This window comes from Cydia fagiglandana, chromosome 13, assembly GCF_963556715.1.
Source record: "Cydia fagiglandana chromosome 13, ilCydFagi1.1, whole genome shotgun sequence".
Taxonomy (NCBI): Eukaryota; Metazoa; Arthropoda; class Insecta; order Lepidoptera; family Tortricidae; genus Cydia; species Cydia fagiglandana.
Window position 1 is genome coordinate 7260071 of NC_085944.1, and position 26385 is coordinate 7286455.

Below are 26385 nucleotides of genomic sequence, written 5' to 3' on the forward strand. Positions count from 1 at the left end.
AGATAAATAATCACTCACACATACCGGAAACCGGGAACCATTCATTCATTTACGCTATTTGAGGTATAGCTAAAACTACTTGCATACCTTGACTTCCTAACAGATCAAATAATAAAAAATCTAAAAATTAAAATTCGTTCCGATCTGTCAATAGTGTCACTGTCAATGTCAAAGAGTCGAGTCGTGTGTGTAGTGCAATGCGAACGGCAGGATGTAAAAATCATAAGAAATTTATAAATATGAGATAAATAACACTTTCAGCTTTATTTGTATGTTTTCTCAGGACAGTTCTTCGAGTCTTTACGGTTCTTTTCCATTTTTAGTAGCATATCCCAATTATCGGGATTCATTAAGATTATGACTTAGCTGCACTAGAAGTCCTAGGCTATAACCATAGAATTAGCTATAACTGAATTGCTTTAAAAATGGTGAGCCCTGAATTTTAATACTTTTTAATAAATTACATAGGTATGTGCTTTAATACAATTCAGTATACAATATTCGCTATTGTGCATTTATAAAAATATCGAATTCAAAAGAATACTGGCAAATTGGTTAATTTCCATGAAAATTGATTATATTAACTAAACTATAATGTTTACCATAATCTATTCTACTATAAGTAATGCATATAATGTACATTTATAAACATGCTAATATAGTTTGGCCATTAATTATGTCACAAGACAAGTTGCATTTTTGTAGCTATGAAGGCCTGGTCAGATTATGTGAAAAGTACCACTATTCCATTGCCAATACCCTAACATTAATTGGCAACTAGGACAATTTTAACTTTAGCCTAAAAATTTGCATTCACAGAGTGACATGGAGGTCAGTGAGGCCCTGGTCTCTCTTGAGGCCTTGATGTCAGAATTTTTTGCACCAACTACAAGCAATTTGAGGAAGCGAGAGATTGAGACCATGTTGGAAAACTTCTCCAAACACAGAGACTCCTGGAGGCACTGTTTACTATTTCTGCAAAAATCACAAAACCAATATGTTTTGATGTTCACACTGACAACACTGGAGGTAATTGACTAGAGAATATTGAAACTTTATTCTCAATCCCTAAATCCAAAAAGTGCCTAATAACTAAGTACTTAGTACAATAAGGAAGAAGCAATGTTTCTGCCAAATGCAACAGCTGCTCCTCACTTGATTTATGTCAAACATAAATAGAATTTTGAATCTTGATTTCAAATGGATTAAATATAATATTATGAGGGAACAGATGAACATACATACATACCCACATACATGACAGTTAAAATCATAACCCTCCTTTTGCGTTGCCGTAGTTGGGTAAAAAAGTACAAGTAACTGCCAAAAACATGTACACAACGACCTAATTTTACCTAAATGTATAGGCAATAAGGCCGTGTAGACATATTTTTAGCACATATTTAACATCCATTTAATCTCATAAGTCCCCATATAATTGGGTAGGTAAAGTTTTTTGAAGATAGGCAAATTATATTTTTTCCCGATAGTATTCATTATAGCGATCACGGAAATGCAGCTCTTTTATTTTTATATCATTTTATTGATTAAATAAAAAAATTTAAATGATCGATATGACGTTTGTGAGGTGAAATGGCAGACTCGAGTAATTAATTCCTTGGCGCGTAGTAAATGGGACGAGATAGAAAAAAAATCGATGTCAACTGTCAGTGTCACTTAGCTCTCATTCCCGAAAAATAACGGACAAGCCTCATGTTACCTTGCGAATTGCTATTAATGTTATCATTGAGATTTTCGGCGACCTCAGCACGACCCACGGACTTCTGATTCCCCACGACATCTGCGCGTATTTGGACAAAGATTGAATTTACTTTCGATAACTTGGCACTGCATAAATTATTGGACAACGTTTTCTTCCCCACCCCTACACGACGGCCCCTACGCTGACCCTTGGACAGAGTTTTGCAAGAAAAATAAGCGAGTTCATACGAGATTGCGAGCAGATTCTACAAATTTGAAATTATTATCATAACAGTGATAAGCACAATGCCGTTGAATTAGAGGAGCAATGGCCGTACAGGAGTACGTATCCGTGAAATACATAGGTACAGAAAACTTTCTTCACTTGTGTTTTGATTTTTATTATTAAATTGCCATGAGCTGTTAAGTTCGTAAACAAGAAATCGGTCTAATTTTTTCTAACAATTTCAACCATCTGTTAGTTTTGTGTGGTTATCCTCATTTTATGAATGTTGTTCTTATTTTCAGGTGGATGTAAACATTCATTGGCGGTATTATACTGATGGCTAATTAGAACCATTGAGCCATGACATACTTCCTTGCAGTGTTATTCGGCTAAGCCTCGAGCATCCTGTGAATCTGAAGGATATAATTATTTCCATAAAAAAGAGCAATCGAATTAGGACCAAGATATCCCGAGAATCTAAAGACATTTTATAAAAAATGCAATAAAATGAAAATGGGAGACTCTCTTATTTTAACAATGTTACAAGATCATGACAATGTTATGGTCTATACTTATTAAAATTTTAAAACCAACATGTCTTTATCTTTGACTTGAAAATGTACAAATGATTTGGGTTAAGTTTTATGAAATGCAACTTATGCTAAAAATCTATTATTATTATATGTCAAATTATCGTGAACTCGATGTTGCTTAAGGCGTATCCAAATTAGTCAATTTTTCGCCAATCTGATTAAATTGCCCGATCGAATCGGGACGTACGGACGCAAACGCCAATTTGGCTCGCCGAATTCAACCGCCGATAATGACCAATAAAATGAGGTGCGGACACAAGAACACCAATTTGTGAGGCTAGTATTTTCGTTATGGGGCATTTTTTCAATTTAAATGGGTCTAATATCACCATAAATCTAAAATTGGAGATTGACGCCAATTTCATTTCTGATCAAATCGACCGATTTGATCAGTCCCGTCTGGATACCGCTTTAGCACCGCGAAAGGGCGCTGCGCGGTGCGCGCGGATTGACGCATGCGCGTACCGTATGCTTTGTATCTATGGTAATATAATTTTAAAAAATATGCAAATAAAAGGCGGCAAAGTTTATTCGTTGTGCAATACTCAATAAGTTACCGCTTGTTATTTTAATACTCGTAATAAACAAAATGAGTTCAAGTGACGAAAACGACCTGGAATAAACGGCATGCACCGCCTCGTTTTAAAGCAGAAGCAAACTTAATAATGAATAACTAGCTTCCTGCTAAGTCCTGGGACAAATACAACAGGACTTACGACATGCTCATGCTGTGGAAGGACACAAGAAGGACAGCCAAAACGCAAGAAACACCTACTCTGAAAGTGGTTTTTAGCGTATTTCTGTGACCAAGTGAAAACTAAAAAGCCATCTACATTTAATATAAACTAAGAATATGCGTTGTTTTTTTAATTGTATTCGCGTCACTTTACCCCTATTAAATACGCTTTACTAAATTGAATTTGTTTTATTTCCTCACATAATTTGAGAATAGTGCTTACTATGTATACCTCAATGGAAGCAAAAATGTAGTATTTTTGCGAGTTGATACACTTGCTACTTGTGTATAGTGGCAAATGTATTAAACCCGCAATCAACACTAATCAATATGTAAACAGGCCCCAACGTGAAGCACATTTACCCTACAGACATACTTATCCATATTGACCATATTTGAACCTCTCAACTCTCTTCAAGGGCACGCCACACAGCGTGATTCTATATACTGTTGTAATGTTAATGCTTAAGGATAATAATTTGTGGATTTTAAAATAAAACGAAACGAAATTTACTGGATTTATATTATATTATTTTGGATTTATATTATAAGTTTTCTAAAGTACAGTCGCCATCAGATATATTGGTGCAGCTAGGGTGCTCATAAATATCTGAACACGCCTCTATTATCAGGGCGTGCGTGTTCAGATATTGTGAACACCTTGCCGAGCCCATATATAATAGCCAATAACGACCTAGTTATTAACACTATTACAATCTTAATCATTATGTATGTATAATACAACAATCACGTTTATATAGTCCTCACAAACGTATAAGTTACCATTTTGGCCAATATATCTTCAAAGCTTGGCACCGAATCGCTGTTAAAGACTTTGGTGTGCTCAAATACGCTGAATTTGGAAAGTAACGTCTGTACTTCCTACAAGACGGTACGACGCACTTTGAGTTCATCTCTGTAATATTCTATTTCCATTCGAACGTTTCCGGGATCGTCTCCATCTATTGTGTTGATACTGAGATCCAAAATGACTCGTGTAGCAGTCCAAGAGTCGTGGTGGAGGTGTTAATGAAAATGTTCTCCAAGAAGCAGTGCCAAGTAGTCGAAAGCAATCGTTATCATTATCAAAATATCCGTGTTGATCGTGCTAGGGACGTTAAAAATACTTATTCTAGAAATCACACCGACATCCAATTACAAGAAAACACAAATGTTTCGTCCGACCATTATTTTCCAATTATTTGCAAGTTATTTTCCAAGAATGACACTGACAGTTGACATCGATTTTTTTTCTATCTCGTCCCATTTACTACGCGCCAAGGAATTAATTACTCGAGTCTGCCATTTCACCTCACAAACGTCATATCGATCATTTAAAAAATTATATTTAATCAATAAAATGATATAAAAATAAAAGAGCTGCATTTCCGTGATCGCTATAATGAATACTATCGGGAAAAAATATAATTTGCCTATCTTCAAAAAACTTTACCTACCCAATTGTACAAATACACATCAAATTCCAGTTTGAACTGTTAAGCCCCATTAAGATGATTCAAGAACTTGCATGCAATATTCAATACATTGCTAACTAAAAAGTACAATGAATTCAGTTCTTTGACCAAACACTGCAATTTACAGGGTGTAACATGAGGAAACCGAATAATTTTAACCACGCATTTCTGAGGTCAAAAGAAGTAAAAAATGTAGTATGAGTTTAGGTCAAAATCGCCAAAAAAAAAAATTTTTTTTTTGTTTTGTTTTTTCAATTTTTTGATTGTATTTGTATATTCAAAATAAATTTTATTGGTAAACTTGTCACTTAAAATTGATTTTTAAATTTTTTTTTCGTAGAACCTACTAATTTGCAAAGTGTTACTTGTCACTTTTTGACATCTATCAATAAGGATATTTAGACTACGTTCCATAGCAGCAACATCACCACCAAAAAGGCCTTTTACACTATGTAACAATAAAAACTATTTTTTTTTAAATTAATAATATCTCTGAACTAGGCGAATATCAAAAAAGTTTATAGGACATTTTTGTCTCTAAATATGATCAGGAATACGCTGTTAAAATTATTCGGTTTACTCATGTTACACCGTGTATTATGTGACCTAATGGAACCGTTTCAGAATCAGAATCAGAATAGCCTTTATTGCCAAAAACTAAAACGGTATTATATATATTAACAAGTTAACTTATAAACTAGCATATTTGATTGTCCGCATTAGTGGTTGGCGTGTCTTGTGACACATAGGCCTCTCCCAGCTGTTTCCATTCCTTTCTATTAGCGTCTTCTACTTTTGTTTTTGTTCTTAATTCTTCTGCTTTTCAGTTCTATTTGTTTCATTTGGAACCGTTTAGATGGGGATTAATAAACGAAAGTTCCATATTCAAAGGCACAAAATTAGGGGTGTCACAAGGTATTTTATTCCAGTATTCATTTACACCATGCATTCAATTCCAGAACATAATAAACAGACAATGGGTTAGTTTGATGTCAGATGAGGAGAAGACTGAAATAAGACTGACGCTCTGGAATGAGTTGATGGCCAAGCATGAGGTCATGCAGTACTTCATCAGGAATAAACTTGCGGCGCTCATGGTGTCCATAGCGCGCTATGACTGGCCTCATCTGTACCCAGACTTCTTCAGTAATATTGTTGAGGTATGTATAATCAACATGCTTAGTAAGTTAGAGAAGACCCCCTATAAGTTGATGTTTGATGATGATAGAATTAGTAATAGTAGCTTGAGGACTCCAGACGCCCTTACACATCCTCACAGAGTGCCCTTGCCTGATGCGTACTCGTGACCTAATCTTGGGCGGACACATATTACGCCCGGAGGAGGTAAAGTCTCTCGAGACCAAAAAGATGCTGCAGCTATTTGAAGTTGCAGGGTTGGATCGAGAGTTGTAGTAGGTGGCGATCACAATAGATCAGGAATGGTCGCAGTGATACATAGGCTTTGGAGCCTTATATAGCCCCTAATAAAGAAGAAGAAGAAGAATAGTAGCTTTAAAAACACTGACACGTTATAATAATTGTGATTTACGAAAAGAAAATTCATTGCTAACTTATACTTTAGTTTCTATTACTGGGAATTCCGCTATTGGGCTTAGAAGGGCAGAAAACGCGCACGTTTCCTGTTTAGAGACATTCTTCAATATACATTTTGATATTATTTTTCAAACTATATGAATATTATTTCATATCAGCTTCTACGCTGTTCGGGGCGTCGCTGTCTGCTGGGGCTGGTACTAGCGCAGGCGGCCAGCGAGGAGCTCGGCGCGGCGCGCGACACCGGCGTGCTGCTGCCCTCGGCGCGCCGCTGCCAGCTCGAGCGGCTCATGCTCAAGGGCGTGCCGCAGATGCTGGCGGCGTTGAGCGGTCAGTACATTATTATCTATGCTCCTGGGGCTGGTACTAGCGCAGGCGGCCAGCGAGGAGCTCGGCGCGGCGCGTGACACCGGCGTGCTGCTGCCCTCGGCGCGCCGCTGCCAGCTCGAGCGGCTCATGCTCAAGGGCGTGCCGCAGATGCTGGCAGCGTTGAGCGGTCAGTACATTATTTTAACAATAGATAGCTTAACCGAGGGGAGTTTAACATGTGATGAAACTGATGAAGATCACAGATTCACGAATCACATACTCACTGAACGCGATGCAAATCGTACTACGTCACAGAATAAATAATAGTACTACTGTACAGAAAGGAAACTTCCTACAAAACCGAAGTTTGACAGCGGTTCAGGGTAGAATCATGCTGTCCCTTTCTAATATATGGCACTATTCCTTTCGGCTATTTAGGGTTGTCAAAATTCAAGCCATTATCTTATCTGTGGTCGTGTACGCAAAGGGTCGTCAAGTTGTGTTAACCCTAATAAATAATTGCTCGGAACAATGCTGAGCCGAACGGAGCCGAGTTTGCCCGAATGGAGGAGATTTGCACCCCTGATACTGTGTCCATATTGTATTTATTGTTTGTATTTAGCTATTGTATTTTTTTGTCTACAGCAATATTAGAGAAGAATGCTCAGAACGAAGGCCACTCGAACCCGCCACCGTCGCCCACCAGCGGCATTCCTCAGACGTCGGCGCTGCCGGACCTACTAGTCAACGCGCACGATGTTCATACAGCTGATAAGTAAGATTATTAGGTTTTCTCTGGCCAATGGTGATATAGTTACAAGTTTTTAGGTTCTTGAATGTTACGAACAAATCTTAAGTTTCTAACTACACCGAGGCCTTACACCTCAACAAGCAAAATATTATAATTTTAATTACATGAATTACAGGGCTCTGTACTAAAATAACTTCATATAATCACAGGGCTCTGGACATGGAAATAGTTGTAAAATGCCTGACGACGCTCCAGCACTTGTTCTCGTGGTTGCCGTTGTCATCCCACGTGCCTCCGACTCTAGTCACAACCGTGTTCTACTGGGGCAGCGTAGCTACTCAGACACAGGTATGTTGTAAAGTAATTGATTTAAACTAACACGATTTTCACTCATACTTTTATAACTAACACGGGACTAGCGTACAAGTGAATACTCAAGATCAAGTGCGGGTAGTTCGCAAAACCCGCGCAGCAAGCAGATGTTGATACAATTCCTCGCCAGTCTACCTGTGAACACGAACGTAACGTCACGTTTGAAACTACAGGCCATAAATAAACGTAAGTTTTACGCGATTAAGTCCCCTGTTATTTATAAAAGTATGAGTAATAAATCTGTCGACAATCCTGATATTGTAATTTAAGCTTGCGAGTTTTCGCCTTTATGGAATGTCAATCGCTCACCAAAATACCACACAAACAACCATTTTTGTATGTAGGTCACTATTTAAAAAAATTACCTCACAATACTTGGTCATGATCCGTGAAAATGTGCCTTGCATAAAGCTTAGTGGCCTCGACGAGCGTTATTATTTCGGATATTTCGACGCAGGTTTCATTGGTCGCGGATAACTGATGTCGCAGACCTGACGAACCATCTGAAAAAACAATCTCTTTAAATTACGATTTAATGTAATATTGTTTATTTGTGTAGAGCAAGGAGGCGGCACTAGCAGGACTGGGCGGCGTGTGCGAGCTGCTGTACCGCCGCTACGCGCCGCCGTCGTCAGGGGCCACGGCGCTGCGCCTGCACCACTGCGCGCTGCGGCTGCTGCGGCACCTCACGCACCCGCCCCTGCTCACGCCGCACGAGTCAGTACTATATATAGAGCTTAGAGCAGCGGTCGGCAACAAGCGAACCTCTCACTTACGACCCGCAAGCCTCCCTGGCTATCTTGTATGTAATATAGACAAATGACAATGTCTGATAAAGTCATAAATATTAACAAAGTGCGGCCCGCGTCAACTTTGTTAACTATTAGTACTATGTGGCCCTTGGCTGCTAAAAGGTTGTCGACCGCTGGCTTAGAGCACTGAATAACTCAAGTCGCCTTTAAGAGCCCCTCTACCGAAAAACTTGCACAATTGTGCAAACTTTTGTATGGAATGATAAGGCTATTTGTACGTTACGTACAAACCATGTAGAAATTTGACGTCCCCTCCCCCACATAAATCGGCAGACTATTTCGTACAGATAATGACAGCCATGACATCTCCAGTTACTAAATGCTGTAAGATGTAGAATGAGCACTAATAGCGGGGATCGTAGTCTTGATTTGGCATACATTTTGAACATTACATTTTGCTCATTTTTATCAGGTATCTGATATCATTCACATTTTACATCTTTCGCGATAAAAAAGGTGACGTCTTTTTGTTTTTATACGGTTATGGTCCGATTGTGTTATGTTTAGAACTGTTTTGATAATCTAAAAACACTGTTGTTTATTCTTATTGCAGTTACCTTAACAAGCTGGCGGAGTTTTTGAAGTTGTTTATATCGCTACATTTCAAGAGACTTGAAGCCGAGCCCGAATTCGATGCTATACAATTCTTGTCGTATCTGTTCCAATTCACATTCCAGGTACTTATTTATGCCGTTATCTATTATAAGGGACCTTAATATGGTCGATCCCGCTTACGCCATTATTAACGATGCTCCCGTATCAATCATATATACAATGCCGTGCGACGCTGTGCGGCGTAAGCGCCATCAACAAGGTCCCTTTTCATATGCCCCATTTATCAAAGGTTTCAATTTGCACATTCTTGCTATAATTTAATAAATGTCGTTCGTACGGATAAATTAAATTAAATAAATATCATTTATTATCAAGTGACAGTTACGTGCTAGAGAATTGGCTACTTTCCTACTAGTCAAATCAGCTTCTTTTTAGAACTGTGAAAACGATTTGCTAATATGGAATTTATATGAAAACTTATGTAGTGACGTCACAGTCAACTCACCTACTTTTTATACTGCCATCCGATTTGTTAAATATAAATTATGTTTAAAAATAACTGCTATCTATGTTCTTCTAATTATTGTCTGGTGCTTTATTTCGTGCACGGTGTGAAATAATTTGTTTTGAGTCTAGGAAAGTACCCAATTACCTTTTACTTTTAAACTCCCGCATTTGTATAAGCAAGCGCCTAGCATGAAGATTCATTGGTAATAACGATAAAAATAACTAACGAAACATTCTCTTTGCAGGTGCCTGTATGCACAATATTTGTAAATTGTCTAGATATATGGATCCAATTTATTGATATTTTGAAGCCTGAAGATACAGTTAAGTAAGTATTTTTCTCTTTTTCCTACTTTATGCCTCGTAACATAATTTTACAAATGGGTTGAAACTAAAGTTTTTAAATTTGGCATGTATTTTTAAAATACATAGCTGTAATATGGTGGAGGTGCTGGGATCAAAAATCAGTTCTCCAAAAAAATGTGTTTTTCCACACGAGTCCGTTTATTATTTACATAAAAAAATAGCTTGTGGAACTCGTGTGTTTTTACATCATACAATTATTGGTCACTCTCTGGTCCTTCCCCAAAATTCAATTGTTTTATATTAATATGGTGTGTTCTAATTCTTCTAGATATTGGGAAGCGCTCCGTGGCCTAGTGGAGGGTATCCTTAACAAAATTCAATTCCAACACAACAAAGCTCAGCTTCAACACTTAGATAACGAAGTTTACGACGACGACGTAAGTATTGAATGACAACTTATCGCAATATAGTTCGTTTTTTTAGCATTAGAAAGAACTTGCAAGAAGGTAAGCGATCTTGACATGTCTTTTAATTGAAAAACGCTTTTTAAAAATCAATAACTATTACTTATGAAAGCAGAAGAATATAAATGATCGTATTAGATTCATAATTGTTACATATTTGCCGTAACTTATTTTTAAAACGTGTTTTTCAATTAAAAGACAGATCAAGATTGTTTACCTTATTTCTAATGTTAAAAAAACGAACTATTGTCTGTTCAACGGTTATCTACCATATGTAGTTAACCGTCGAAGACTATTATCTCAAGGTTCTCAAACTGTATTTATAATGATAATTTTCTGTTAACTCGTTTTAGTCACACTGACATTGCTTTCAGCGTTTTATTTTTATATACTTCAAACGCAACAGGACTTTATCGTGTAGTACCTAATTATTTAATTGCCTTCACGTTTTGGCTAATTTAAATTGGCGAAATGGAAGATCAGGAAAGTGGGTCAACAACTTCTATAATATAGCTTCGAAAGTTATTCAAGCTAACCGCATTTGGCCTTAATAGCCTTGAGAGTTTTGATCCTACCATATTTACAGGGTTGTCACTTGACTAACATATAATACTTAATTAATAACATAATAACATACATATTTCATTGCAGGGTGAGACTGAATGGCAAACATTCCTGAAACATTGCATCGAATGTATCGCTCGAGTGGCGGAGTTGGCGCCCCTCGACGTTTTCACTTGTGTGGTGAGTTTTGGGATAAGACGAAAGAGGGAAAAGATTACAGAAGTAAAACAGATATAATATTGTTCCGACTCACAAAACAAAGAAGTAATAGAAGTGAAACGTATGTCTATAGCGTGTGGCAAGATTATGGTTAGCTGCATACACTTTCAGCACAGACTACTGTCAGTCGTGTGACAGTTCAGCATGGCGCTTTTGACATGTCAGATGTGAAAACGATTTTAGTAAAAATTAGAAATAATTACGAATATGCCGTGCTGCTCCATTTTGGAGTGTAAAAACACTAGCGGGACAACAAATATTAGATATGGAGGCATTTCATATCATCGGTAAGTATTATTTTATGTAATATTTCAATATTTTTTACATTTTCGGTTTCCGCAAGGATTTTTGGATTGTTTAGTACAAAAATCAAATTTATGTAAATGAGATAAGGTTGATATCTACTTAGCGTAAAAGTCATGTACGGGTGCGCTATTCGCCCACAGTGCGAGGACCATATCAAAAAAGTTGTCGATGTTCGTATAAATATACACAGTTCGGTTTGTTTATGTTCATACATGTTCTTAATAATTTATTTTTGTTTTGCCTCTGGATGATCATATCAAAAAAGTCGTCGCTTATGCACATTTTATATTATGTAGGTACAAAATATGTTCTTACTTATTTATTCCAATTCAATGGATTATTTGATTTTAAGTTTTTCTTATAGTATAGTATCTAGTATCCATACATATTTGTCAATTTTCTCTATTAAATACGAGTAGGTAAGGTGTCAGTTTTAAGCTGTCACATAATTTTACTGCCGGGTATTTGCTGGCCAGTCTAAAGCCCGCTCCACAAGCTTGCACAAATCTTGAAGCGTTCTTCACATTGGATGCGAGTACACACCATGCTCCGGTAAAAACGTGCATAGTGCTATCTCGCTCGTACATCAGAGCGGCATTTCTATCCGCATTATTGCGATAAGTTGATAACCGTCTAAGTGCAAAAAATATTGTTAATATTACCATTGTTTATAATTAGCATTTTTTAATAATTTTGCATACGAGCTTATATCGGGGATTCATATTGATGTATGACACAACATTATTGCTTTGTTTTGCCTTAAAATAATAACGTGCTAGTTAATAAGTATTGTGAACACTTATTATCTACACTTACACTTACTTGCGTATTTTTTACGCACGCATCTAGTGAGAATATTAATTGCAGGTAAAAAATACGCATCTCGCGTATTTTTCACGCACGCACACACGCATCGCGGTGGGAGGGTAAGAAATTTAATTTAATTAAAAAAACTATAAGTACACAACGGGTTAGCACTAATTGGCTAGCAGGTTATTATTTCGCGTCATTACAAAGCAATATTGTTCTGGGGTGTGCTAAAGAGTAACAGTTTTTATTATATACCTACTCGCTTACAGTTATATGCGTGGTTGGTGGCGTGATTACTTTTAATACGAGATTTTTTTTATTAAAAGTAAGTAGGTAAGTACCTAATCGTCGAAAATAAAGTAATACATATGTATAAAAAAACTGAATAGTTTACGTGTACATTGATAATTAATAAGCGTTTATCGATATCACACCGAATCATGCACATCCCTATCGCATGTGTCAACCTCATAGTCGAATATTTTATCCTATCGCATTCACTCTTGAAAAAACCATGCAAGTGTAAAAGGGATAGAGCATAAATGACAATTTGTCAATGATTTGTGTATTTTTACAAATAAATAAAAATCGTAGTGCAATATTGACATAATTTTCTTGACTGTAAAGTTCAAATTACTGTGATGGGCAAGGGCTCATAATTCCTTTCGAAATAAGAAAATATGGCCAATTTTTGTGACAGCGTTTTGGCGACATAGGTTCTCATACTAATCCAGGCACATGCCGTTTCCCGTCAGAGCGCGGCGCGCTCATTCTTTCTTCCGTGTTCCGACTAGTGGCAAAGCAGTCTACCAAGCTATCCTTTTATCAGCAGTCCCACTTTGTATTATGGTACCGTGCTACAGAACAAAGAAATCAGTTACTATAATCACCTATAGCCCCTATAGGTGTGCTTATAATTCTTGAAAAGTTCCATCACTTCCATCGAATTCTACAGGATCCGGTAAGTATATACTCTTTTCTCAAAAATGGACGGCAAAGTCGACTTTGCCGTTTAAAAAATAAGTCGCGAAGCGCGTAGTTTATGGTCAGTCAAAAATTAAAAAGTTAAAAACATTGCAGTCTCGATTTTGGGACTGCAATGTTGCATACAAATTCCATTATTTGTAGAGTTCCAAACTTTTTTAAAGTTGAAATGACCATATTATATAGGATAGGTCTGAGCGCGGGCAACCCCATTTCCCGCCGAGGTATGTATAGTGCTTTTCTCAAACATGCAATGAAATAAATAAAATAAAAAATCCACGAAACCCAAGTTTTATTTATAGAAAAAACTAAAAGTAAACTACACCCAAAATATAACCAACACGTACCTATATCATTATCACGCGTATGTTTTACACGAGTCGTGTATTTTTACTACCCGTATATTTTCATGTATCTTTGATTTTTTCGCCTTGTATCCGTCTGACTGTCGTTTTCGTCACATAAGTTTACATAGTCTTTCATGTTGATATCATGTTTCACATACATCGTTGCTTTATGCATGGAGTAAATTAAGTATAATTTCCACAGTGTTGACGAATTTGCAGTTACATTCATTTAACATATGCCACAAAACTGTTTCTAATAAACTGTAAGCCATTTTTCTTAGTTTCTCAAATAATAAAATTGCCATAAGCAACCATATACATACTTCATCTTTGACTTGGCGGCAGAGGCAGCAAGTTATTGAAAATCAATTCTGCTTACGCTGCCAATTCCAACACCTACGATTACAATTAATATTAATTTCATTATTTCGTCAGAACTCATATTAAAGTAAAAAAATCAACAACGCACCATAAATCCAATAAAACAGAATGAAAATTTTTCAACTTTACCTCCATAACAATAAAAAAAAAATAACTACGCGTGTTTGAGTAGACCTTTATACCGCTAACATTTAGATGAAATATTTTAAATGTTTTTATTTGTGTAGTTAAATTTATAATTTAAAATTATAGAATTTGATTAATAATGTATTATTTATTAAGTTCATGTTGATTTTATACAAATAAAACTGCAAATTATAGCAAACATTGTTTTTTGTTTTTTTTAATAGGCGTAGTGGCAGTGTCATTACACTCATTACGAACCATAAAGCAAATACAGCCTCTATTTTTTTTTAATGGATGAATGCCACGATGCTGTGTCACAAATATCTGTGAAATGAAAATTAAAAAAGAGGACTTTGCCGGCCTAGGCCTGCAAGATTTGTATGAAATTCCATTAACGACCTTTTGTCCTAGCCGCACCTGAAACGTCATACTTCGCAGCCTATTATAAGGAACATAACATCAATATTTCATTGCATGTTTGAGAAAAACATAAAATCCAAAGCTGTCCAGCCGTCTTCGAGAACTTGAGAAGAATTGAGAATCTCCTTTTCGATGTGTCGATGGTATGTTGCAGCTGGAACGCTGGCAGGGGCTGGCGGGCGTGCACGCGCGCGCGGCCGGGCGCGGCGGCGGCGCGGGGGGTGCGGCTGACGGCGAGCGCCTGCTGTGCGCGCTGCTCGACCTGGCCACGCTCACGCGCGTCGCCGGCCGCCTCGCGCCGGCCTTACTCGCGGGTATGTTGATGTGGCGGGGTCGCCATGCGTTGTGAGAAATTAATACACTTTTTTTTACTACGTTGTGATCAGGCTTCCGACGGGTGTAACCGAAAGATGCTCGAGGCGCCCTAAAATCAAAGGCGTGAAAAATCGCATGTCCATCGAAAATGCTAGTGACACATTAAAACTCCTATTTATTTGAAAATTGATAACTTATTCGCAGATGCGGAACCGTGTCGCACGGCTGCGGGCGCCGACAGCGCAGCGGCGCGCGCGGCGGCCGGGGCGGCGCTGGTGGAGCGCGTGGCGGCCGCGCTGGGCGGCGCCGCGCTCACCCGCCCGCACCGCGCCGCGCACCAGCACGCGCACGCACACGTGCAAGTGTGAGTATCTAGGTTCATTTCTAGGTTCGAAATGAGTGCGCGTGCAAGTGAGCGGGATGTTCAAATTCTTTTAAAATAATAAACGAGTACGATTATGACCGTGACTATTTCTTATTCCAATTTTGTTTGCTCCGAAATTAAGCAATGTTGCTATCGGTATCCGGCCGGATAATAGGCCACTATCCGGTCTGTTAAAATAATGGTCGGATTGGCCGGATACCGAATAGTAACCGAATATCCGGTGCATCTCTAAAACTAATGCGTAGACTGAAAGTTTTGCTATACGGTCAATCTGACATATAGAGAAGGCATAGACATATATGCCCTAACCATTATTTATTTGTGCTTCGCAGTCACGCGGAGATGTTCGCCTGCATGGGCGCGTGGTGTGTGCACGCGGCGGCGTGTGGCGTGCCGCAGCACACCGTGGAAGGTCTGCTGGCGGCCGCCGTGCCTTTCCTGCTGCCTCACGAGCTGCCCGTGAGTATACCTACATATTGCACGCACGGACCAAAAGATAAATAAATAAATAAATAAATAAATATCTCAGGACTGGCCTTACGGCAGCTCCGCTCACTCCGCGATTTCGTCGCTTTGCTACAGATAGCTAAAAGTACATCCGTTCCACACCAATTTTGGGGGCTAGCCATAAGCCTCGCGTGGCGCTGTCGCCACCTAGCGGCCATATCTGTCCTGATCGTAACAGACGCGTTTTGTTATAGAGTGAGTCTTCTGTACCTAGTACTATTAATTATTCTGTGCTTACGGGCAATAAGAATGGGGCATGAATGGGGCCAGTACAGCGGTGTGACACCGCTGCAACGCGATTGGTTGATGAGTTCGTATCACGGGCGCGATTGGTCGCAACTAGTTGCGTTAGACTGCACGATTGGCTCGAATTCGTGAGTGACACCGCTGAACTAGTATTTTTAGTGCCCGTAAGGCGCGTCCTGAGATATACGTCAATGTTTTGAGCTTGATATGATGATTGGAATTAATTGGAGGTCTCAAAATTTATCCTTATACCTAAGAGACAACGATGCAATAGGTATCTCAAGTGTGTTATTGTTTTAGGAGCCACCGCTCCTCTGTCACGCGGCCGCGCACTTGCTACTGAGCCTGTCCAAGAACGTGAAGTTCACGGGCGACCCGGTGGCGCAGGCCGGCGACCTGTTCCAGCACGCGCAGCGCTCGCTGCATTACCTCGAACCAAAGGTAACGTTGGAGCGAGACAGCAGTGGCGGCGCGTCCATATAAGCCGATTCCCACCGGCTTGCCTGTTTTTGGACGTTTGTGCAGAGTTGTAAAGGAAATATATAAGCCAAATTAGCCCCGGCTTGCCTATGGATATGTTTGACGCGCCGCCACTGCGGGCCAGGTGTATATCGTCTACTCTCTGCAAGAACGTGATGTTCGCGGACGACTCGGGTTATACCTCGTTTACATTCAGCCGAAGTTAACAGGGAAGTGGGCAGGACGAGTGTGTAAACACGATACTTCTCATGCCACTGCCATTGCCACTCGCGCTGCCCGGCGCTCCCCAAAATGGCGGTTTTTTTGTGCGGAAGTCAAAGGACCGGCAGCGCGAGCGGCAATGCGTGTCCACATTCTGCTCCGTCGCTCATTACTCGCCGAGCGCCTGGAGGAGGAAGACGTCTGTTGTTCGTTTTTTTTAAATCGGCAAAAATGACCATCGGTTTCCAGAGTGCGGGCGTGGTCCGCGAGGCGCTGCTGTGGCTGTGCCTGTCGCGGCTGGGCCCGGGCGGCGCGGGGCCGGGCGCGGAGGCGGCGCGCGCGCTGCTGGCGGCGTGGACGGCGCCGCTGCCGCTCGCCGGGCCCGCCGCCGCGCTGCCGCCGCTCACCGCGCTGCTGCACGCCAACAAGCACGCGCACACGCAGGCCAAGAAGGTGACCTGAACGTGCCACAAGAGAAAGACCAGTGCCCTGCTTAACAATAGCTTGTAACTTGTAATAAGTGGAAGTCCCTTTTCGACAGCTTTTGTTAGAGTCAGACGAAGAATAGTCTGCAGCGGATTCGATAGCCCACGCAGTGAAAGTGTCATTTTAAACGTCAAACTTCTATGAAATGATGACGTATAAATAACACTTATACTGCGTGGGCTATCAAATCCGCTGCAGACTTTCTTTGGTCCGACTCTAGAAAGGGACTTCCACTTGTATTACAAGGTACAAGCTTTTGATAAAAAGGGCACCTTTCCCGAGTTGAAAGAATGACTTGGCCCGGCAATAAGACACGGAACCGCGCCCCGCACTGTTCCAGGGGTGCGAAACTCTTCCCTTCAGGCAAACTCGGTTGACACAACTTGACGTCCCTTTGCGTGCACAACCACAGATAAGATAATGGCTTTTTTTGACAACCCTAAATAGCCGAAAGGGATATGCCATATATTAGAAAGGGACAGCATGGTTCGACCCTGAACCGCTGTCAAACTTCGGTTTTGTAGGAAGTTTCATACGGTAGTACTATTATTTATTCTGTGGCTATACGCCGGCTGTTCTCGGTATTAAAACTCATTATCCTGTTTGTTGTCTACGGGTAAATCGAGATGAAGTTTTTCAAGTCATTAATTTGTGTGTGCAGGTGATAGCAGAGGGCATGGGCGGTGCGGCGGAGACGGCGCTGCGCATGCTGTGCGAGCCGTCGTGCGCGAGCGCCGAGCCCGAGATCACGGAGTTCTTCCTCGCGCTGTTCACCGCGCTCCTGCCGCAGCTCGGCGCCTTCGCCTACACCGCCATCGACGTGTTCCTTGACGTGGCGCAGAGGTGAGACAGGCATGCTGTGCGAGCGAGACAACGTGCTCCTCGCGATGTTCTCCGCGCTCCTGCCGCAGCTCGACACCTTCGCCTACACCGCCATCGATGTGTTCCTCGACGTGGCGCAGAGGTGAAACAGGCATGCTGTGCGAGTGAGACAACGTGCTTCTCGCGCTGTTCACCGCGCTACTGCCGTAGGTCTAGGGCAGCGGTCGGCAACCTTTTAGCAGCTAAGGGCCACATTATTAACGAAGTTGACGCGGGCTAAGTGCAGCCCGGTGGTAAAATATTTCTGACTTTAGCAGACATTGTGGTCTATCAATATTACATACAAAATAGCCAGGGAGGCTCGCGGGCCGCCCAGCGGTCTCCAAACTATAGCCCGCGAGTGTGTCGATTTGGCCCTCATAATGTACCAAATTCATGCAACTCGGTCCAAAAAATTATCGGGGAAAAATAGCGGCATTAAGTTAAAATGTTCTATAATAATAAATGAGAGTGTTTTAATTTTTAACAAGCAGAAACGTCTGCGTCTGTATGTCTATCGCACTCACGATAGTAATTTTTTCACTTTTAAATTTATTCTAAGCTTAATGAGTGTTTGTTGTTATTAGGGGCGGCGGCGAGAGCGGGCTGGAGCGGCTGGTGGAGTGCGTGCGGCTGGGCGTGGAGGCGGGCGGCGGGTGCGGGGGTGGCGGCGGGGGGGTGCGCGAGGCGGCGGTGCTGGCGCTGCTGCAGCAGCACGCGCTGCCGCGCGCCACGCCCCACGCGCCCGGCCTGGCGCGCGCCGCGCACCGCCTGCTGGCCAGGTACTAGGGATACACACTATATGACTAGACGCCCAATATCTATTGGGTTAAATTGCATCGTGTCGTCACATCCGTTTTTTTTTTATCGGAACGCACAAGCGTTAACTAACGTCCTAACGTATTTAGGAATAATAGGGTATTGTACTGTATTTAAAATAAATTATTTTACACCATGCATGAAATAAAGCACCAGATAATTATTAGAAAAATACAGATAGGAGTTATTTTTAAACACAAGTTCTATTTAATAAATCGGATATAAATATAATAAAAAACCGGGCAAGTGCGAGTCGAACTCGCGCACGAAGGGTTCCGTACCATAAAGCAAAAAAAAAACGGAAAAAAAATGCAAAAAGAAAACTGTTACCCATCCAAGTACTGACCACGCCCGACGTTGCTTAACTTTGGTCAAAAATCACGTTTGCTGTATGGGAGCCCCACTTAATTCTTAATATAAATCTTTATTTTATTCTGTTTTTAGTATTTGTTGTTATAGCGGCAACAGAAATACATCATCTGTGAAAATTTCAACTTTCTAGCTATCACGGTTCGTGAGATACAGCCTGGTGACAGACAGACGGACGGACGGACAGCGAAGTCTTAGTAATAGGGTCCCGTTTTACCCTTTGGGTACGGAACCCTAAAAACTAGGTGAGTTGACCGTGACGTCACGATGTAATGTTTCATACAAGTTCCATTATTAGCAAATCGTTTCGACAGTTCTAAAAAGTAACTGGATTGACTAGTAGGAAAATACGCTATTAAGTTTGACCTTTAACCTTTGCCATCGCGGTTTAGTTTTAACTTCTCGTTTTCCACTGAGACGATATCGGGTCAGCCAAATATTTAGTTCAAAACATATTTCAATTCTAAATTTAAACAGTCATGTTCGCTTTTTGGCTGGCATATTTAAATCACTGGGAACTCCCATCAGCCTCCTCTCAACTGAGAGGGACATGAAAAAAGTCCCTCTGAAATAAACTTGTATAGTTTTTAATCTTATTTGTTTCCCTTTGAGTGTGGCTTTTTACATCTCCAATCTCCATTTTCATCATCATTTCAATACAATTTTGCGAGATTTGGCGTTTTTAGGTTATTATAAATTATATGAACATGACTAATGACAAGTGTCATTCTACCCTTCCAGTTTGAAAATATTATAATGTTATCGTAAACTATTTCAGTTTGCTCATCCACCGCTGGCGCTACTTCTTCCCCACCAAATGCGTGGGTGAGGAGGAGGAGAGACTGCAACAGTTCCGCGGCGCGCTGTCGGCGCTGGGGCGCGCTCTACTACAACCCGACATAGAGCTGCTCAGGATCAACATTAATGCGCTCGAGACGCTTAATACCAAATGGAAACTATACCACAAGGTGAGTTAATTATATATGTGTTATGAACCTACTTGTTCCTCACGAAATGCGTGGGTGAGGAGGAAGAGAGACTGCAACAGTTCCGCGGCGCGCTGTCGGCGCTGGGGCGCGCTCTACTGCAACCAGACATAGAACTGCTCAGGATCAACATTAATGCGCTCGAGACACTTAATACCAAATGGAAACTGTACCACAAGGTGAGTTGATTATACATATATGTGTTATGTTATGAACCTACTTCTTCCCTACGAAGTGCGTGGGTGAGGAGCAGGAGAGACTGCAACAGTTCCGCGGCGCGCTGTCGGCGCTGGGGCGCGCTCTACTGCAACCAGACATAGAGCTGCTCAGGATCAACATTAATGCGCTCGAGACACTTAATACCCGATGGAAACTGTATCATAAGGTTAGTTTCATTTATTTAGCTTGTTAAGCCTATTTGTTTAATTAAAAGATAGATTAGCGATCTGATGGATTAAATTTTAAGTTTTTACTTTTTGATGAAGATTTTAATTATTGAAATAGATTTGATATGAACGACCTTTACAACGTACTAATGGAAAAGTTATCGTTACAGCCTATGGCGGTCAGCAAAATATAATCAGCGCGCGTCGATAACTTAGTATAGGTTGGAGCACGCGCTGAGCCAGTTAAGATAATGTCTGTATCGCCAGATGTGATGGCAAGATAACATGGTGTATAAAACGCTTAGTTATGATGAAATAAATTAGTCTAAGTATACCCAACTTTATTAGTCTAAGTAAGCCAACGGTACTTTTACACACCCAACCTTGTTCCTCTAAACAGCCGATATTCCGTTCGGAGTTCCTCGGGGAGTTCCTGTCGGTGCTGCTGGCGGGGCTGGGCGAGGGCGGCGCGCGCGCGCTGCTGCGCGACGAGGCGCTGGCGGCCGCGCACGCCATGGCCTGCGTCGACTTCCCCGCCTTCCGCCTCGCCTTCCTGCCGCACTTCCTGCGCCAGCTGCCCGGCCTGCAGCCCGACCACCTGCACCAGCTGCAGCAGTTCCCGCCCGACACGGTCAGTCCGGCGTACCCACGGTGGGGCAAGGTGGGGCAGTTGCCCCACCCTGGTCTCTGACCATTAGCCAAGAATTTCTGTTTCAAGCGTACCCTGTTACGACGTACCCCGCTTCCCCTACTTCTGCCCCACCCTTTAAAAAATGCTGCGTACGCCCATGGTCAGTCCTGCCAGTGGGGAGACTCCACAAAGTCAAAGTATACTTTATTCATGTAGGCCTAGGAACAAGCACTTACGAATAGTTATTAGGTACATATATTATATTATCTTAATCTAATTATCAGAGCAATTTATTGATGTTAATATTATTCCATAATAACATTAGATTATTATACAGATCAAATTTAACACTAAGAATTACACAAAAGGATCTTCAAAAAATAAACAACACAGACAAGAAATCCTCAGACTGAGCATAGTAGCGCTACCCACTCTGCCACAAATATACGGTAGTTTTACTCCATTTTCGAGACAGCGCCTTTGTGTGACGCCCGTGTCTTTGAACGGACCAATCACGGCACGGGACTCGCTCACCTCGTCCCCCGCACCCCTGTATTTTTGGCAGCATCGGTTTTATCAAATAATTGCTCTAAGCTCCGTCTAGAGGATTCCTAGTCTATGGGAGACACTCCTGAATTCGGGCCAAACTCGGCTCCGTTCGGCTCAGCATTGCTCTGAGAAATTATTAGGGTTGACACAAATTGACGTCCCTTTGCGAGCACAACCACAGATAAGATTGATGAATTTTGACAACCTTAAATAGCCGAAAGGGATTGTGCCATAAGTTAGAATATCAGGATTCGACCTTGAATCGCTGTCGAACTTCGGTTTTGTAGGAAGTGTCCTTTCTGTACGGTAGTACTATTACTTATTCTGTGGTCTTGCTAACGATCTTGTGGCACTCACGCGAGGCGCTTACCGCCGTCGACGTCAGTTGTCTTTCGGATAACTTTAGCTGGCTAGCACTGATTAGGGGTCATCCATTAATTACGTCACACGAATTTCTAGGTTTTTTGACCCCTCCCCCCCTCCTTGTCACACTTGGTCACATTTGGAAAACCCCTCCCCCCTAGTGTGACGTCACATTTTTTCTACGAAATCGCCAAATCGATTTAAGTAAGAACCTATAAAGTAGGGATGTACCGACTAGTCGCCGACTAGTCGGGAAAGCCGACTATCCGGCCACATTTGTAGTCGGCGATTAGTCGGCGACTAGTCGGCAGAAATGGCCGATTAGTCGGCACTTTATTAGTGAAAGAATACCTATATGTTTTATGTTTATTTTACTAAAATACCTATTCAGGATGCATACGAAAACTTTTGTTCATATAAATAATTGACCGTTTGATCGTTATCGTATGTTAGTGCTGGGCTGGTGTTTTCCTCTACAGGTCGATCTCAACTGATTCTCGTGTAATTTCATGTGCAAGTTCGACAGTTAATTATTTTTATTGTTATTAAAAAAAATTTAACGGTAGCGCCATGAGGAACTATTAATGTTATTGCAAAATTTAGAAACTTAGACAGGGCTCGTGAGGGCTAGACGTTGATCGTGAAGACGCTGACCACAGGGGATAGGTTCTTAACTGGCGACTTCATACGGGAAATAGAGCCTTTGAAATACCTCCTACAAGCTGTACTGACAGACCGCTCAGGATCGTAAAATAAAAGAACTAAAGACATAAATTGAACGAAAATTATTGTGATAGGTCTTTGAACCTGTAGAGAACACCTTTTAGCCAAGCTAATATGATAAATAGCGCAAAACTATTGTTTTTCACCTGAACTTATACGAAACTAATGATCTGGCCGACTAGCCGACTAGTCGGCCGACTAATCGGCCATTCGAGCGCCGATTAGTCGGCTAGTCGGCTAGTCGGCCAAATCAATAGTCGGTACATCACTACTATAAAGTATTATTAATATTTTATCAAAATATTTTTGACGATATAAATATTAGTAATTTTATAACCCAAAACTGCTTAGGAAAGAAAATTAAACGAATAAAAACGATTATCGTTTTAAAAACTTGTTATTTAAATGTACAGCGAATAAAATAATTCAAATAAATTTTCGGTTACTGATGAAGTTAAAGTGACGTCACAAAGTTTGTATCTCCGCCCTCCCCCATGTCACAATGTCACATTTTCTTGACCCCCTCCCTCCTCCTAAACGTGTGATGTAATTAATGGATGACCCCTTATGCTTAGAGTGGTATTCCACCTGTCAAAATTCTTTATCCATTGTTCACTGAGTCTCACTCTCTCGTTAAAAATACACATTGGACCAAGATATTGGACAGATGGAATACCATCCTTACTTACGTTCAAGTTAAAATGAATAACGAATATCTTCGAAACCTTATACCTTACTTCTAGACGTTGTTACCGCGCATAATCTCCATTACCTTTTCTAACAAAAAAAAATTACTATCGCTCTACCTTCAGGATCTACCGACGTTCACGCAAAACATCCAACGGTTAATGAACGACGTGAACTGCTACCGCGCGTACAGCGCGCTGTCGGGCGCGCCCAGCGACATGCTGTCCTAGCGCCCGCCCGACGCCGGGCTGCAGGACATCCTCGAACACATACAGCGTCTGTGTGTCACGGTTGCCGTGGCGTCGGACAGTCCGGACAGGGGTATTGCCTAAAGTCAGACCGAGAAAAGTGCAGCGATTTTGATAGCCCGCGCAGTGCAAGTATTATTAACACGTCATAATTTCATCAAGTTTGACGTTTAAAATGACACTTGCACTGCGTGGGCTATCAAAATCGCTGCAGACTTCTCGGTCTGACTCTAGAAACACTTACCAAACATTTGCGAATCGCGTACTACGCAACATACAGTCCTAACTGACCTGACCTGCCCGATGATCTGACGGAACTGGGTGAGAATCCGGTCAAGGGTGCAGCCAAAAAAAGAAACATTAAAATATCTTCGTGTCTTTAACCTCCTGTGACTAAATGTACATTACAATGTACATATTCGTGCAACCTAATTTGAACCTTTCATGAACCGAATAAAGTAGCATTTTTTTTATTCATTTCCTTTTAAAACAAATGAAATTCGTTCTAATTTACTTATTGAATAAGGTTCAAATTAATAATTTGAATTACAGGTTTTTTTGTCAGTACCCCTTATGGTGACGAATATTTTTGCCGAGTATCAGTTGATTTAAGGGCCAACTTACTATGGAAAACCGACTATGGCCTTTGGTACAGCACGGAAAAGTTGAATATTCAATTCACTTTATAATTAACGCAATAGCTGTAGATTTTTCTAAATACATACAGAAGAACATCATTTGAAGCGGTGGCGTGTCTTTTAAACGAAATCACTAGTCTGAATGTGTTTGTACAGTCGACGTCAAAGAGATCTTTACGACTAACGTTACAAAAAAATATTTACACGACTTTATTGTCATAGCATTTAGGTCGTGTAAACATTTTTTTGTTACTTTGGCTGTAAATTTCTCTTTGACGTCGACTGTACAAAATAAATAAATCGTCTGTCTGGGCTGTTTCATATAAAATATTAGTCTGATAATCGTCATAATTTCCCATATGTAAATCCCAACGTTATCAGCATTTTAATGTTTTATATGATGCCACAGGATGAGCTTCTAGAACTGCCAATAATAAAATAGTTTAAGTCTCAAGTCTCATGCAAGTTTGTCTGATGTGAATGCAGTTTGCAATTGCGTTATATAGTTGCGTTTCGGTAAATATGTCAGTAAATTTATTTATAGTGCATTTATGTGTCATTTTATGTTTTTTTGGTATCTTTTTATAGTTACTAGTCATGAAGATTTAGGCTTCTCTTTATAAATATTAACGATCTTTATAATTTGGCTCTGTAACTGTTAAGAAATATTTGTAAAAAATGATGATGATTATTTTTTACAGGTTTATTAAAGTTCCTTATTTACGTTACAATTCTATGGCATTTAAAAAGATAAAACATTTGAATCTGTCATAAAAAAATGGTTCCTTGTTGAACTGATAAATATACGAATAAGGGTTGGCTGTACTTAATAAGGGCTGCCATTTTTAAGTGTGATATTTGTACAGTTGGGTAATCTTTCATTTGTTAATACATGTATGTATGTTTATAATATATTATATGTTTATAGAGGGCTTGTTTATGTGGAAATCCAAAGGTGTATGTGAAGTCCCCAATCCGCATTGGGCTAGCGTGGGGACTATAGCCCAAGCCCTCTCGCGCTCGAGAGGAGGCCTGTGCCCAGCAGTGGGACGTATATAGGCTGAGATGATGATGATGATGATGATAGAGGGCTTGTATAAGATATACGTTATTTATCGAATTACTCAATACCTTACTAATGTGATGTCCTAACATATATTAAAGTAAAGGTTAATTCGCAAGAGCTGGGTCTGAATACCAACAACAAAGAAAATTTATTTAGATTTATGTTTGCTCATTTTTGTTTGTTTTGGTTCTAAGCAAAAATTTATAGGGATATTAGGACTAGGTGCTTGACTTGTTATTTGCGTATGACTGTACTATTATACATATTGTTTCCTATCTTTCATTCACGAGAAAAGTGAACAGGTCACTTTGCATTACGATAAGTATCTTTCACTGTCTAAGACTTTCGTGCGCCTTGTAATTGGCACTTGTGAAATAAAATAACAGGAAAATAAAAACAGAAAAAAAAAACATATATAAATAAGGTATATTCGGGTAATTACGAATGTCAAAAACCGTTGGATAATTCCGAAAACTCTCTCTCTCTCTCTTATGATGATGGAATTTTGGGTCATTTTCATCTGATTTTCGGAATTATCCGACATACGAAATTACCCGAATACACCATATTTACTTTGTTATATATGTATATGAAATCGTTTTTTAGGACGACACTTCCATTTCAATTTTGCATTTTGTTAGTGCATTTTTCATATTCAGTGGGTGCAATATTATGCTAGCAAAATAATACGGATTTGGTTTATGTGACAACTTTTGATCAAGGTGACGAAGGGTTTACTAAATTTTAATTATTTTAATGTTATTAGATATAAGGTTTTATTATAGTTATACAAATAATAAAGTAAGTGTGAGTATAAAAAAATGTTTTTTTTTACCAGATTTAATGTAACTACGTACTAAAAAAAAGATTCAAGTAACTGGACCTTAATACGGAAGTCGCTTACACGTATTAACAACTAGC

General features: G+C 40.3%; 1 protein-coding gene across 2 annotated transcripts; it reads left to right on the forward strand.

The window, feature by feature from the left end:
• Positions 1-173: 173 nt before the first annotated feature.
• Positions 174-26286, forward strand: LOC134670147 (exportin-6). 2 transcript variants are annotated; one of them, XM_063527837.1, is made up of 21 exons: positions 174-428; positions 820-1029; positions 5691-5891; positions 6444-6615; positions 7240-7369; positions 7555-7693; positions 8277-8434; positions 9083-9206; positions 9837-9919; positions 10226-10334; positions 11013-11105; positions 14673-14832; positions 15038-15197; positions 15551-15677; positions 16272-16412; positions 16902-17105; positions 17800-17981; positions 18587-18781; positions 19966-20155; positions 20960-21190; positions 23638-26286. In XM_063527837.1, exons 1-21 carry the CDS (start codon positions 426-428, stop codon positions 23740-23742), a joined length of 3117 nt encoding a protein of 1038 aa, XP_063383907.1. In that variant the 5' UTR covers positions 174-425; the 3' UTR covers positions 23743-26286. The 2 variants fall into 2 exon arrangements, with proteins under 2 accessions (XP_063383907.1, XP_063383908.1); XM_063527838.1 differs by lacking the exons at positions 174-428; positions 820-1029; positions 5691-5891; positions 6444-6615 and adding an exon at positions 6643-6781.
• The last annotated feature ends 99 nt before the right edge of the window (positions 26287-26385 follow it).

Bases quoted from the DNA above. Each gene is read 5' to 3' on its own strand.
- LOC134670147 (XM_063527837.1), top strand. The intron at 7,370-7,554 runs GTAAGATTATTA...ATATAATCACAG, and splicing joins GATGTTCATACAGCTGATAA to GGCTCTGGACATGGAAATAG. The intron at 20,156-20,959 runs GTGAGTTAATTA...TCCTCTAAACAG, and splicing joins AATGGAAACTATACCACAAG to CCGATATTCCGTTCGGAGTT.